The sequence below is a fragment of the Macrobrachium nipponense genome, chromosome 17 (assembly GCF_015104395.2).
Source record: "Macrobrachium nipponense isolate FS-2020 chromosome 17, ASM1510439v2, whole genome shotgun sequence".
NCBI classification, from domain to species: domain Eukaryota; kingdom Metazoa; phylum Arthropoda; class Malacostraca; order Decapoda; family Palaemonidae; genus Macrobrachium; species Macrobrachium nipponense.
Window position 1 is genome coordinate 779268 of NC_087210.1, and position 17500 is coordinate 796767.

The 17500-nt window shown below is 34.6% G+C and overlaps 1 protein-coding gene across 1 annotated transcript in view; it reads right to left on the reverse strand.

Moving 5' to 3' along the window:
- Window positions 1-17500, reverse strand: part of LOC135195987 (hemicentin-1-like) — a 405661-nt gene that overhangs the window by 27027 nt on the left and 361134 nt on the right. Inside the window, 1 exon segment of the mRNA XM_064222487.1 lies at window positions 14679-14788. Coding sequence (XP_064078557.1) covers window positions 14679-14788 — 110 coding nt within the window.

The following is a 17500-nucleotide window of genomic DNA, read 5'->3' on the forward strand; positions in this document are numbered from 1 at the left end:
TTGTTATACACACACACACACATATATATATATATATATATATATATATATATATATATATATATATATATATATATATATATATATATATATATATATTATATACATATAGTTTGTATATATATATATATTATATATATATATATATATCTATATATATATATATATATATAAATGTATGTATATATATATATATATATATATAATATATAATATATATGTGTGTGTGTGTGTGAATGTATATATAATATATATTATATATATATATATATATATATATATATATATATATATATATATATATATATCGACTACAAATTAAATGGTCCTTTAATATTTAATTCGCTCTACCGCAGAATTAATATATTTTTCATATATGTTTAACCGAGGGGGAATTTATTAAGTGATAATAGAATTGCTGACCGACAGGCGCGAACCATCGACCTCTCAATTCCAGGACTGGCAGTGAAGCATGAGCAACCTCGCCACAGTCCTGTCGGTCAGCAATTCTATTATCGCTTAATAAATTACCCCTCGGTTAAACATATATGAAAATATATTAATTCCGGGGTAGAGCGAATTAGATATTAAAGGACATTTTGTAGTTCATATATATGTATATATATATATATATATATATATATATATATATATATATATATATATATATATATATATATATATATTATATATATATATATAGTTTATTTATATATATATATATATATGTATATATATATATATATATATATATATATATATATATATATATTATATATACTATATATATATATATATATATATATATATATATATATCTATATATATATTACTATATATATATAATATATATATGCTTAAAAAAAATTACTGTAGATGCACGTGACTTCATAAATAAGCGAATCCCACAGGAAAATGATAGTCAGAAATCCAAGCGCTTTCGTCTTTACTCAGACATTGTCAAGGAGTTAATGAAGCATAATTGGAGAGAAAGGTCTCAGATGCAAAACAAGATCAAGAATACCAGATGTTTAATTGTCAAAAGGGTAAAAATTAAAAGAGATAATCCAGGATTATCGGATATCGCACGGTCACAAACCTAACCGAAATTACAAAGTGCCATTACAGTCCAAAACATGTAAAAACTGAATATATTAATTTTGTTGCTTATATTTATCTACAACTTTTTTCATAATGAAAGCATCAAGTTTAAATAAACCAAGACTTAAATCTAGAACATTTCTATTATTTGACTTGATAAAACAAGATTCAATGATATTCCTTTTAACTGTGTCATTACATGGGATTAAGGCTCTTGCTTGACTCCAGTTAATAGGATGGTCTAAATCTCTCATATGTACGAATAATGCATTCGATATTTGCCCAGTTCTCACAGAATATTGATGTTGTTTGAGACGTTGTGAAAGAGATTTACCGGTCTGTCAAACGGTTCCTGTCTATTGGAAGAATCGGATGCCGGAGTATTGCTACGGAAAATTGTGAAAGTGCTGCAACCGTCTTGAAAGGAAGCTTCAAGTCAAGCTGAAAAATCTTATTGCTGAAAGCGACTGGACTAAGCATGCCAACGTGGACTTCATGATTAATTTATCAGACAAACCAGTGGATAGTGCTACGACAGCGGCTTTGGGATATGGGTTAAGCTTTGCTGTATTTAATGGTAACCTGGACTGTGTCAACATCTCTAAATCCTTTTGTTATTTAGAAAAATTTAATCAAAACTTATGCCCTGATGATATCAATATTTGTAAAGGTATTGTGTATGGTGCTATGAGTAAACCTTCTCCCCCTAATGTACAGTGAGATTTCTCCAGGCTTTTAAGAAATTAAGAAGACGAAACTGTGAAAGTGACAAAAGCATATAAATCTATGCAGTGTTAATAATGAATAAAAGTGACTATATAAGTAAAATAATGACATTGCTAAATGAACTGCATACTTAATACGAAACTGAGGTCTGACCTACACCAGACAGTGAACTCCCATTTTAATAAACAAATTAAATCCATTTTGAAGGGCTTGGACCATTTAATTAAACAGTTTACACCGCAATGCGCCTCCTACTACCTTATATGTATGGTTTTAGTCAAGACACATAAAATCAATAACCCTATCAGACCAATCATTAGTTCAGTGGGCTCAGTTACGTATACTTTATCTAAATGGCTTGTAAAAATTCTTACTCCTTTGGTACGAAACATTTCTAACACGAATGTTAAAAACAATGTTAATTTTATAAACAAATTGAATAGTTTAAATTTGAATTTTGATTTTAATATGATTAGTTTTGATGTTGTCTCTTTATTCACAAAAGTGCCTGTAGATGACTTACTTGAATATTTGGAGGAGGAATTAGAACGTCATGACATTCCCTTAAGTGTAGCAAACCTCATTAGTCTCATAAGGTTATGTATCAAAGATGGTAAATTTTGTTTTAATGGGGAATTTTTTGTACAAAAGTTTGGCATGGCTATGGGTAATCCCTTATCTCCTGTCCTTAGCAATATTTACATGGAATTTTTTGAGACAAAACTCTTACCAAGAATTTTGCCCCAAAAAGTTATTTGGTTTAGATATGTATTTGGTTTAGATATGTATTTGGCCAGTTCACGAAAATCTACAGGAATTCCTTAATAATCTCAATAATTTAGTCCCTTCTATAAAATTTACTGTCGAGGAAGAAAGAAATTGTAATTTGAATTTTCTTGATGTAACTGTCCATAGAAATGATAGAAATTTCACCTTTTCAGTCTTTCGAAAATCAACTAACATTGCCTCTTTTGTTCATTACTACTCCAATCACCATTAAAATGTTAAATTCTCTGTTTTTTCTGGGATGTTCCTAAGGGCTTTACGTGTCTGTAGCCCGCAGTTTATTGACGCTGAAATTAAAACTATTTATGATATTGCATTGAAACTTGAATACCCGAAGACTTTTATAGATGTGGCATGGAAAAGAGCTAGAAAAACCTTTTTTTCAACTAATGACAAACTTGAATTTAGTAAGCATAACATTCTAAAATTACCCTATGATGAAAGGTTTCTAGATATTTCTAGAATTTTAAGGCTTTTTAACATAAATGTTGTTTTCAGTAATATTAATGTCAAGAGTTTAATAATGCAAATTCTTCCCTAAAGATCTTCCAGGCTGCATATATGAAATTCCTTGCAAAAAGTGTGATAAAGTCTATTACGGACAGACCGGTAAATATCTTTCACAACGTCTCAAACAACATCGATATTCTGTGAGAACTGGGCAAATATCGAATGCATTATTCGTACATATGAGAGATTTAGACCACCCTATTAACTGGAGTCAAGCAAGAGCCTTAATCCCATGTAATGACACAGTTAAAAGGAATATCATTGAATCTTGTTTCATCAAGTCAAATAATAGAAATGTTCTAAATTTAAGTCTTGGTTTATTTAAACTTGATGCTTTCATTATGAAAAAAGTTGTAGATAAATATAAGAAACAAAAATTAATATATTCAGTTTTTACATGTTTTGGACTGTAAAGGTACTTTGTAATTTCGGTTAGGTTTGTGACCGTGTGATATCCGATAATCCTGGATTATCTCTTTTAATTTTTACCCTTTTCACAATTAACCATCTGGTATTCTTGATCTTGTTTTGTACCTGAGACCTTTCTCTCCAATTGTACTTTATTAACTCCTTGACAATGTCTGAGTAAAGACGAAAGCGCTGGATTCTAACTATCATTTTCCTTTTTCCTGTGGGATTTGCTTAATATTATATATAGATATATATAGAATATATATATATTATATATATATATATAATAATATTATATATATATATATATATATATATATATAGATATAGATATATTCATAATTATTAATATATATGTATTATATTATATATAAATATAAATATTATATTATATATAAATATAATATATTATATATATACATTATATATTAAGATATATATATATATATATATATATATATATAGATATATATATGTATATATATATCGCAATATAATATATATATAATAATATATATATATATATATATGATATATATATGTATATATATATATATATATATATATATATATATATATATATATACATATATATATATATATATATTGTTTATATATATATTCTATATATATATATATATATATATATAATATATATATATATCTTATTATATAATATATATATATATATATATATATATATGTATATATATATATAATATTATATATATATATATATATATATATATATATATATGTATATCACTATATATATAGTATATATATATATATATATATATATATATATATGGCACAACCCACACATTATTCGTTTCTTTTCTCGCCATCATTAATTATAAACATTAACAAAGCACTTAAGAAAATAACAAAAAAAATTAATATTATGGCGATCGTAATTTAAGGTAACTCTCGCATTGTATGCAAATCAGTTCGAATTCAAACCGTAATTAATTACATGTAATGGATTCTATAGACAAGGGTTAATGTGCAGAGAGAGCTTGTTTTAGCAGATGTCTATTTATATTCGAGATATTTTCGCTTACTCGGGTGAGTAAGCATAAAAAATACTTTGTTGTTGTTACTGTTCTTGTTGGGGGGTAGGAACTGTCGATGGAAGAGCCTAAAAAGGTCTGAAAAAGGGGTTTCGCGTTGAGTTAAAGGTACAGGAATTTTAGGATAGCTTATTTATGGTTTTTTTATTATAATGAAAATGTATAACGTAAATAATGTGCATGTCAAACAGTACAGAAAAATTATTTATGAAAAGATATAAATTTATTTTAATTTTCATTAGTGAAACAAGGCTCTGTTTGACCATAGATTTTAGCATGCTGTGCTTTCGCTCTCTTGTATGCGTCACGAGTAAGCTGTAGGTCGGATCACGCCTTGTTACCATTTGTTTTCATGTAGTCACTCTAGATGAAGAAAAATAATGTGAATGTAGGAAAGAAAATCTAAAGGTAACTAACTCTCCTTTGTGTGGATTTGCCATCAGTGCACTGTGGGGATCACTTACGGTTCTTTGTGGCGTTCCCTCGGCTCTTAGCTGTAACCCCTTTCATTCCTTTTGCTGTACCTCCGTTCATATTCTCTTCCTTCCGTCTTACTCACCTCAACCTTCTCCTAAGAGCTGTTTCGTACCGCAACTGCAAAAGGTTTTGACCTCCTGTTACATCTTTCAAACCTTCCTACTCTCTGTTTCTCCTCCTGTTACACCTTTCAAACCTTTTTATTGTCAGTTTCTCCTGCTGTTTCACCTTTCAAACATTTCACCTCTGTTTCTTTGCCTGTTACACCTTTCAAATCATTCTTCCCATCAGTTTATTCTTCTATTACAGCTTTCAAACCTTCTTATTCTCAAATTTTCCTCCTGTTACGCCTTTCAAACTTTTTTATTGTCAGTTTCTCCTCCTATTACACCTTTCAAACATTTCTACACTCAGTTTCTCCTCCTGTTACACCTTTCAAACCTTTCCACTCTTAATTTCTCCTTCTGTTACACCTTTCAAACCTTTTTTTTTATTCCCCTCAATTTTCCTCTTAGAGCTGAGTGATCTTATAACAGAGGTCCCAGCATTTGTCCTTTGGCCTAAGCCTTATATTCTATTCCGTTCTGGTATTGAAACGAAGGTAGAATGGAAGATAATATAAGAAGAGTAACGAGTATATTTGAATGAAAGCAAAAATAGTTTGAATCACAGCTGATTTCCCTCACGTTCGTGGAAAATCATGCCGACCTGAAAAAAAACTGTATATTTGATCAGTGGACTCCCAATTGTTGGGGAAAAAATCAACATTATGTAAATGCCTTACAAACAAAATAAATAAATAAAATAAAAAGATGTAGTATTTTACCGTCCAGAGAAAAACTCGTTTTAAAAAATGGCTGTATAAGATAATCCCTCGCCAGTCCGAATGCAATTTGTTTGGAGTACAGTTGAGCCTCATTTAATCAGCTGATTCTGGTAATCTGGGGAAACAATGACGTTCTATGGCCTTATTGTAATGCTGTTTACTCTCTCTCTCTCTCTCTCTCTCTCTCTCTCTCTCTCTCTCTCTCTCTCTCCTCTCTCTCCTTTTACATATACGTGTACAGACACACACACTCTATTCCTTAGTATTCCATTTGATGCACTACTTTCCCCTCTGTAAATATTCTGAAGATAAGTCTCTCTCTCTCTCTCTCTCTCTCTCTCTCTCTCTCTCCTCTCTCTCTCTCTCTCAATTCATGAATATATTGTGGTTAGATGATGAACTACTTTCCCTCTATAAATATTCTGAAGATAACTCTCTCTCTCTCTCTCTCTCTCTCTCTCTCTCTCTCTCTCTCTCTCTCTCTCTCTCTCTCTCTCTCAAATCATGAATATATTGTAGTTAGATGATGAACTACATTCCCTCTATAAATATTCTGAAGATAACTCTCTCTCTCTCTCTCTCTCTCTCTCTCTCTCTCTCTCTCTCTCTCTCTCTCTGCTGGAGTCCAGCAAAATACGAGTAAGGATACACGAGTATTTTTCTCAACATGTCTCTCATGGATAGACAATGTTATTAAATCAAAACTTAATGTGCAAATAGTAGAGGATGAAGAAGATGAGGAAGAGGAAGAAGAGGAAAACGGAAAAGAAGAAAACAAAACTGAAATGACAGAAAAAAATAATGAAAACAAAGATCAGGACAAGAGTATGGATTCAGAGATACTCATAGATACTACATATGAGGCAATCAAGCAGCATACATACGAAGAAATAAATTACGACATGACAACACAAAATAAAATCCCGAAGAGGCTTTACCCAGATCTGCATACTGATGGGAAAAAGCAAGAAAAAATAGAAAAGAAAGACAAAGTCTGCATCCTTTTGAAAAGAGGAAATTGCAGATTCGGTGAAAGATGTTACTACAAACATCCCAAGGTATGTCACAATTATGAACTCTATGGTAAATGTGCATACCTATCGGCTATGAGGATGAATGCAGAGATCTACATCCAAAAATATGCAAAAACCTAAAAGAAAGAAAAGGATGTTAGTTCAACAAAAAATGTAAATATATGCACCCTGTAGCCATGAATCAAAATAAATTAAATAATCAATTAAATAATGTAATCCAAAATAGAAAAGAAACAAATAAAGAAAGGAATAAAGAACATGAGGTGAATGAAAAAAACAAGCCATCACCGCGCTATGGAGTGTCAGCAAAGAATTTGCGGGGATCAGCTCCAAGGTAGCCATTTTTTCTTGCGTGACGATAGCCGAGTTTTAGAAAATGCCACCTGACTTCTTCTTCAAATTTTTAAGCATTTGTCTGTGCAAGAGACAAGTACTGTATATACGATGCTAGGGGATGGTGCAGATACGGAGAAAATTGCAGATTCATACACAAAATGAATAATTTTGATGAAGGAAGATCAAATGTACTGGAAAGTTGGATTTTTTAATGTCAGAATTTCTGGAAATGAGAAAAAGAACAACATACCAGAACAGGAAAGAGACATGGGAAAATCTTTATTATTACCCATATTAAATGAAGGGGATAACATGCAAACTATCATAGTGATGAATGTGCAGGGTTTAGTTACGAGTAACTCAAAAGAAAAATAGAGTTCTTAGAAGAATTAACGCAAATTGAAAAGAAAATAGATACAATGAATATAAGTGAAACCTGGTATTCCCAAGAGACTGGTAATGATGATCAAATAAAAGGGTTGCAAACTTATAGATCTGATAAAAAAAATAGGAATCAGGGGGAACCGCGATATATGGGAAAGACATAAAACTAAGAAAAATATATGAGAAATATAGTAACTCAGAATGTGAACTAATAGCGGTAGAATTTGAATCTGAATAATTAATGAACATAATAATATATAGACCCCCTAACACTAAAGAGTTTGACACAATAATAGAAAAATTAGATGATATATGTAGAAATCACAAAGACTGGACTATTCTCCTATCCGGGGACTAACTTTCCTTTCGTAGATTGGAAAGAACGAATAGGAGATTGTGGTTGTATTTATGCTACTAGAATACAACATTCAACAAATAAATCACCTGCCAACAAGAAAGGAAAATACTTTAGACCTAGTATTTGTGAACGAGGTGAATTATGTTAAACAAATAATAGTTTATAATGCGAGTATTTCAGACCATAATGTCATAGAATTAACAGTCCATTCCAAAGCAAGTGAAAACAGATAAGTAAGAAATGAAAAAGTGGGAAGGATATGGAAAATGCAATTTCTACAGTAAAAATATAAAATGGTCAGAAATAAATGAAGAATTAAACAAAGATTGGGATAACATTTTCGTAAGTGATGATATACAGGTAAATACGGATATATTATATAAAATATTAGAGAAAATAGTGGATATACCGAAGAAGAAAAGTAAACATCAGTCATGCATACCAAGAGACAGAAGGATTCTATTCCAGAAAATCAGAAAGTGGAAAAAAGGTCTTGCAAAGGAAAAGAATGCATGGAAGGTGATGGAACTAAAAAGTAAGATAGAAAATGCAGAACAAAAGATTATACAATCAAAAGAAAATGAAAAACGGGACTTGGAAGAAAAACAGTGGTAAATATCAAGCAAAATCCCAAACTATTGTACTCATATGAGAAAAAGATGAATAAAAGAATAGAAATAGACCCTCTAAGAACTGAAGGGAGATTAACGAATGAAAAAAAGAAAATATGCAACATATTGGCAGAAAGATATAAGAGAGAATTTACCCCTAGAATTGATAATGAAGATAATGATACAGAAGTAAGGGATGAAAATAGTGAATATTTAGCAGACATAGATATTAATGAAGCCGATATTGTGCAGGCTATTAATGAAATTAAAAATTGAACTACAGCTGGGCCTGATGGTGTCCCTGCTATATTGTTAAAGAAAGTAGTTCATTCTATCGCAAAGCCACTTGCAATATTATTAAGGCAAAGTGTAGATACGGGCAAGATTTATGATGAGCACAAATTAGCACATATTACCCCTACTTTCAAAAGTGGATCAAGACTAGAGGCAAGTAATTATAGGCCTGTGAGTCTAACATCACATATTATGAAAGTGTATGAAAGGGTAATGAAGAAAAATAATATGAAACATTTAATAAAAAATAATTTGTTTAATATAGGACAACATGGTTTTGTACCTGGAAAAAGTACACAAACACAACTGTTAGTCCACCGTGAGAACATATAAAAATATGAAAAACGGAAAAGAAACAGATGTGTTTTATTAGACTTTGCAAAAGCTTTTGACAAGGTAGATCATAATATATTAGTGAAGAAAATTAGAAAACGTAATATAGTAGACAAAGTAGGAAGATGGATAAAAGAATTTTTACACAACAGAAAACAGATAGTTATTGCAAACGATGAGAAATCGGATGAAGCTAAGGTAATATCCGGTGTGCCACAAGGTACGGTGCTAGCTGCATTGCTATTTGTTATTATGATTGTTAAGGACTCGGTAGTGAGTAGTTTCGCCGATGACACAAGAATAAGTAGAGAAATTACTTGTGATGAAGATGGGAACGCGCTACAAAGAGACCTTAACAAAGCATATAAATGGGCAGAGGTAAATAGGATGGTATTTAACTCTGATATATTAGAATCAATAAATTATGGAGATAGATAAGGGAAGCTATATGCATATAGGGGACCTAATAACGAGACAATCACAAATAAGGAAGCAGTTAAAGACCTTGGTGTGATGTTGAATAGGAACATGTTATGCAATGATCAAATAGCAATTCTATTGGCAAAATGTAAAGCAAAAATGGAATTGTTGTTATAGCACTTCAAAACCAGAAAAGCTGAACACATGATTATGCTTTATAAAACGTATGTTCGTAGTCCACTTGAATATTGCAATATGATATGGTACCCACACAATCAAAAGGATATTGCACAAATAGATAGTGTACAAAGGTCCTTTACAGCTAGAATAGAAGAAGTTAAGGATCTTGACTACTGGGAAAGACTACAAATTTTAAGATATATAGTCTAGAAAGGAGAAGAGAACGCTACATGATAATTCAGGCATGGAAACAGATGGAAGGAATTGCCGAAAACTTCATGGAGCTAAAAATATCAGAAAGAGCAAGCAGAGGTAGATTAATAGTGCCCAAAATTATACCAGGAAAAATAAGGAAAGCATACAGGACATTAATCCACTACGCGCCAGCATCGACAATGCAGCGTCTATTCAATGCGTTGCCAGCTCATCTGCGGAATATATCAGGAGTGAGCGTAGATGTGTGTAAGAATAAGCTCGACAAATATCTAAGCTGCATCCCAGACCATCCAAGATTGGAAGATGCAAAATATACCGGAAGAAGCATCAGCAACTCTGAGGGACCTGGGGCAAGCCGAAGAAGATGTAAGGTCTCTAAGGTCTGTAAGGCTCTCTCTCCTCTCTATCTGGGGGTTCCTCTCTCTCTCCTCTCGTCATCTCTCTCTCTCTCTCTTTATAAATATTGTAGATGATGAACTTCTTTCACTGTAAATATCGGGAAAGGCTCTCTCTCTCTCTCTCTCTCTCTCTTTAAATATTGTAGATGATGAACTTCTTTCACTGTAAATATCGGGAAAGGCTCTCTCTCTCGGTCTCTCTCTCCTCTCTCTCTCTCCTCTCTCTCTCTCTCTCTCTCTCTCTCTGTGTGTGTGTAACTATTTTTTTAAACTAAATGATATTCAATATACCTCCATTCTCTACGTAACTCCGTGAAATAGGTTGCAACAACTATATAATTCTTTGAAAAATCGCGAGAATTATCGGCAGTGAATCACCTCGGAGGTAATAGAGTACAGAATTATACAGCCAACAACTCTGTAACTTACAGTAATCTATATCTTTTATACAGATTGGTTCGTGGCAGTAGGCTTCTATCTCCTAACAATAGTATTTATTGTGTAGAAGGTCCACAATAACATGTCAATGGTAGAATGTAATATTTTATAATGTCTCACATTCCACCACTGATATATTATTGTGGACCTTATAATGCAATTAAGTTTCTCCTGTAGTTATAAGTTGGACCATCGACGGATTGTCTCTTGTTTGTCAAGCTTTCATAAGTTGTGTTGTATCAGAGATCTTTAACTTTTTACAGCTGGTTCCTGAACCTCTTTTTTTTTTTTTTCTTTCTTTCTTTTTTTTTATCCTGCCGAGAGCAACCAGATTCGCTGAACAGCAGCATCAACATGTAATTAATGGTGCTATGCAGTATTATCATAAGATAGTTCACCTTGTGTTTTATCATTTGTATTTTATCTTATACCTGTGGATTTTTAATTTATCTCTCCTTCTTTTCTAATTACTGATCTCTGTCTGTACTATATCCTTTTACCTTGTGTTGCTTCCTTCAAATGAATGCCATATTCTTTGGAAGCTTGAATTTCAAGGCTATGTCCCCTGTGGTTGGATTGTTCCAGATAAATAGGTGTTCATCTTCTGATTAATAATAATAATAATAATAATAATAAATAAGAAATAATAATAATAAAATAATAAAATAAATAATAATAATAATAATAAAAGAACGAAGGTAATGGGAGGAGTGGAAGTAGTTTCAAATCAAAAAGGAGCTTCAATATTGTAGTGTTTAAAACAACTTAAACGTGGTTGCAAAATAATTATGTTAGAGCTCAGGATTAGGCATTAAAAGTTCATATTTGCTATAGAATCATATTGGTACGTAAATTTTTTTAGAATTCTTGGGAACTTTTGGAAATTTTTGGCAACCACTGGAAACTCTAGGGAGCAATAGGAAACTCTTGGACACCCTTGGGAACCCTAGGGTACTCTTTGGAACCCTTGCAAACTCTTGAGAATTCTTGGGAACTATTGGTAAATTTTTGAAACCCTTGGTAACTTTTGGGAACTCTTGGGAACTCTTGGGCACCCTTGAGAACTATTGAGAACTCTTGGTAAATTTTGAGAATTCGTGAGACCTCTTCCCCAAAGACATCCTGGACGTTTCTATCAGAGCAATGTCAAGCTTCTGGTGTCTTTGAGCATCGCTCTTGATATCTGTTTAAGGCAATTCATAATTGCTACCAGACTCCCTGATAAGACTTAATTCCTCGTCTGTGACTTCTTTCAGTTTCTCTGTAAATTTATTTCGCGTTTTCATTCTAGATCACATCGGTCTAGTCAGTGTCAGGAAGTTGGGCCGGTCTCCGTTTTCTATGCTTTTTTTTTCTTCCCGTTTCCCTAGACTAAAATAAGGCCGAAGGTTGTCGATCCTATTTGCCTGTATAATAAGAGAAGTATTTCTGCAAAGAATTATAGTTGCAAGGAAGTTATCTGTGCTTGTGTGTCCTTGTGTGTGTGTGTGTGTGTATAGAAGTGTGCTTATAAATCAAAGACCAATTGTAAAACAGGCCATTTTAAAGTACGATAGAGATCAAGACACGTCCTTGAAAGGTGCATTGATGTTTTTCATAATGCATTTACGAAAAGCTAAACGAATTAGTCTATGATCTGATTAATGCCTTCATCCAGAACAAAAAAAAAATGACTATCATAGCGTTTCCATCACTAGAGAAATTAGCCAATATCTCTTGATGAGATGTGTACCTAATATTTTTTTTTTTTTTTAGTTTTTATTTTCGAGGGCAAAAAATTGCAGTTTTTTTATGCAATTTAATCAATTGGTAGCAAAATCTCAAGTATGTACAAAACCTACAGCTCGGATCGAATATACAAACTTGCTAGATTTAACGGGATTGAATATAGAATTCAGGCCGAAGACTGAGCACTGAACCTGGGACCTACGAGGTCATTCAGCGCCGAAACGTTGACAGAAAACCTCAAAGCAGTCGCACTATGAATCAATTATTAGGAGAGAGCTGTGGAAAGCGCGATTTAAGAATGAGAATAAGAAAGGCGGTACAGTAAAAGGAAAGAAAGGGGGTTGCCTACAGTGCACTACCCCCCCCCCCCCCACTCCCACCCCCCGCTACGGGAACAACCTTACCTTTAGAGACTTATGTAGATGTGAGGGAGAAGGAAGCCGCCCAACTCACCTAGGTACAATCTCTTCATTTTATCTCATTTACTAGAACATGTATAAAAAAGGACCCAATTGCATTAGCATTTAAATTGAGTAAAATAACTTCAATTTTCACGTGCCTCCTGTACCCACCCCCCCAAACCGCCCCCCCACCCCCCAACCCCCCCCACCCCCCACCCCCGCCACCCCCCACCAGTTGACTCTGAAAGGGAGAAAGTGGGGCTCACGTCAAGAGGGCAGAGGAGGAAAATCTATTTAGCCCCTCAAAATATTCTAATGAGGGTTTAATTAATTATCAGAGTACCTTGTCTAAATTAGGAAGGACCGGCTGCTGGGGACTCTCCTTCCTGGGAGGAGTGTCAGGGAGGAGGAATGGAAGAAGGAAAAATGGATTCCGTTTGGGTATTTAAGTCGCAGGAGACTGGCAGTATGTATGTAAGTATGTATGTGTAATATATATATATATATATATATATATATATATATATATATATATATATATATATGTGTGTGTGTGTGTATTATATATATATATATATATATATATATATATATAAATATATATAATACACATACATACTTACATACATACTGCCAGTCTCCTGCGACTTAAATACCCCAAACGGAATCCATTTTTCCTTCTTCCATTCCTCCTCCCTGACACTCCTCCCAGGAAGGAGAGTCCCCAGCAGCCGGTCCTTCCTAATTTAGACAAGGTACTCTGATAATTAATTAAACCCTCATTAGAATATTTTGAGGGGCTAAATAGATTTTCCTCCTCTGCCCTCTTGACGTGAGCCCCACTTTCTCCCTTTCAGAGTCTACTGGTGGGGGGCGGCGGGGGGTGGGGGGGAACGTGAAAATTGAAGTTTATTTGACTCAATTTAAATGCTAATGCAATTGGGTCCTTTTTTATACATGTTCTGGTAAATGAAATAAAATAAAGAGATTGTGCCCGGGTGAGTTGGGCGGCGGCTTCCTTCTCCCCCACATCTATATTAGTCTCTAGTAAGTTTGTTCCCGTAGGGGGGGAGGGGGGCGGGGGTTAGTGCACTGTAAGCAACTCCTTTCTTTCCTTTTACTGTACTTCCTTTCATATTCTCATTCTTCCATCGTACTTTCCTTAACCCTCTCCTAGTAACTGATCCATAGTGCAACTGCTTTGAGGTTTACCTCCTGTTACACCTTTCAAAACTCTTACTGTTCCACATTTCAGCGCTGAATGACCTCATAGGTCCCAGATCCAGTGCTCGGTCTTTGGCCTGAATTCTAGTATATTCAATTCAGTTCAATCTAGTAAGTTTGTATATTCGATCCGAGCTGCAGGTTTTGTATATACTCCAGACCTTGCTACCAAGTTTATATATTGATTTAAGTTGTAGGTTTTGTATTTAATTGAGATTTCGTTAACAAGTTTATGTATTGATTTGAGCCGTATGTTTTGTATATATTCAAGACTTTGCTACCAAGTTTATAATATTGATTCACTACTTGAGATTCTAATGTTACGCCTTTGGGTAAACACTTCACGCAGACTTGATGCTGTATATATTAGACATAAGAGGTAAACCATCATGTTTCTTAATTCTTCTACTTACCTCCATGCTGAAGGTCCTGGGCAGGACCGTAGGGATGCCCTTGCAGGAGACGAAGAGGGTGTCTGTCGTCTGGTTCTTGATGATGCAGTCCTCCAGGAGATCGGGAGGTTCTGTGGGGCATAGGAAAGACAAACTGAATTGGAGGTTCTGTTGGAGCGTAGAAAAAAAAGTTAAAGTTAACATGAAGAGAGTCAGCGAAAGGTTGCATACATTAGCTAGTCTTTCTAGGCTAGATAATATTGAGTCTTTCTAGACTAGATGCATTACTATATACATTAAGGGGCACTTAATATCTTTATTCTTTGATAGGCTAACTCGTCTGCTATCGCCTCTCCCACTTAATATCTTTATTTTTCGTGAGGTTAATTTGACAGCCATCGTCTCTCCTACTAATATGGCGATAGAGTGGACAGAAAAAAACCTCCTCAAATACATTGTTTCAATGGAGCTCGCTGCTCAAAAGGTTTATTTAAACAGTAATATGAAACTGACGGCTGAATGAAAGAAAGCTATTCCTTTACACGTGAATTATCATGGCCGGAAAAATAAAAGAAAAATAATAAAAAAAAACACAAAAAATGTTCATTTGCTCAGATCATAATAATAGCCCCCACCGTTCCCTACAGCGGAGTCACATTTTGGGGATTGCAGATAAAAGGACCCACCCCACATCCCCCCCCTCCCCCCCTCCCCACCACCCCCGGGGGCATGAGTTGAACCGTGCCTTTTAGGAAAAAATTAAAAAAAATGCTTTTAAAAAAAAGGGGAGTTAAATTCTGCAAAATTTCTGCAGGTATTAAAAAAAATATATAAAAAAAGTATGCCGTGTTTCCTCTTTTAATCTAGCCGTGGACTGAATGGGTTCCTTTGTTGCTGTTTTTAAAAACGCGTTAGCATTTTCCGTTGTCCGGCCTCTTCTGTTATATATATATACATATATAACTACCGTGCGATGGTCGTTTTTGTTTTTCCTGGCGTCGCACAGCAAGCAGGTCGGTCTCTCGATCGCAATACTGTTGTTTTATTTTTTCATTTTCTATTTTTTTTTAACCTTGTGACGATTTTTGTGTCCCAGTTTTGTATTTTGAATTTAACCAAGACCACTGGATCGCCAACCAACTTGGCAAATGGCTCAAGTTTCTGTGTTATCGTTCATTCTTCTTTTCCCGAGAGAGAAGAGAGAGAGAGAGAGAGAGAGAGCAAAGATGGACCATTGTCTAAATCATTTTTGTAAGAGAGAGAAAGAGAGAGAGAGAGAGAGAGAGAGAGAGCAAATAAGGACCATTATCTAAATCATTTTTGTTCAAGAAAGAGAGAGAGAGAGAGAGAGAGAGAGAGAGAGAGAGCAAATAAGGGCCAATGTTTAAATAATTTTTTGCAAAGAGAGAGAGAGAGAGAGAGAGAGAGAGAGAGAGAGAGAGAGAGAGACCATTTTCTAAATCATTTCTATTGAACAGAGAGAGAGAGAGAGAAGAGAGAGCGCGCGATCTTGGTCTAAACCAATTTTATTGAACAGAGAGAGAGAGACAGACAGAGGGAGAGAGAGAGTTTTACAAGGATTAGGATATCTCAAAAACTTGTTAGTCCATCCTAAGAGGAGACATCGTGTGCTCACTTATCTCTAGGAGCAGGTTTTTCTGTTCAATCACAGTCTCCTAACGATTTTGTCTAGCTTTCTTTTAAACTCTTCCACAATGTTGCTGTTTACAGCTTCTGGTGGCAGGTTATTCCACGTGTCACATATCTTGTATGTCAAGAAGTTCCCACAGTGGGATGTGTTGTATCTCTTCAGCTCTAGTTTCCATCCATTATTTCTTGTCTGCTTTCGTTTAACGTGGTTACTGAGAGAGAGAGAGAGAGAGAGAGAATAAAGACCACAGTCTAAATCCTTTTTGCTGAGAGAGAGAGAGAGAGAGAGAGAGTAAAAACTACTGTCTAAATTATTTTTGCTGGAGAGAGAGAGAGAGAGAGAGAGAGAGAGAGAGAGAATGATTATTTGTATGTTAACCAAGATCATGGGATCACCAACAAACTTGGCAAACTGCATAATTTTCCAGTTCAACCCCTTTTTTTACCGCGAGAGAGAGAGAGAGAGAGAGAGAGAGAGAGAGAGAGCGAGGGAAAATGAGGCATTTTCACCTACTTATGTATTCCACGACTGAACACTCGGCCGGACTCTCTCTCTCTCTCTCTCTTCTCTCTCTCTCTCTCTCAGCACAATATCCCAGCCCCATCTTGAACGACTGCTTTGCGCCACTGTGAAATTCATTTCTCCAGGAAGGGCGGATGGGAGGGTGGGCGTTTTATCACGCGCTGAAAACGTCCATTTTTAACGCCTTAGACGATATTTTTTCTTCCTTATTATTCCTGTTAATCGTTTTTCTCCTCCATCCTCCTTCCTCCCCCTCCTCCATCCTCCATACCTCCTTCCCTCCCCTATGCTCCCCACGCCCCCGCCCATCCCCTTCCCCTTCCCCTATCCCATCCCCTCCCATTTCCCCATTCCCCTCCCCCATCCCCCTCCTTCTCCACCCCTCCTTCTCCCCTCCTCCTCCATGCTCCTCCCCTCCCCCTCATCCTCCTTCCTAACTCCACTCCTCACTGAATATAACCACTCCGCACTTCTCTCACCTTCATTTGCATAAGAAAAGTAGAATCTTGCTTCAACTATTTTTATCATTTTTTATTTATTTTTTTTTTACTTTCCTTTTTCCTCTCCTTCATTTTTTTTCATTGCATATATTACGTTGGCCTAAGTGCGAGGATTAATGGTACTAGCTCTGCGGGCGCGTAAAAAGGCGATTCGCTTTTGTTTCTGTAAA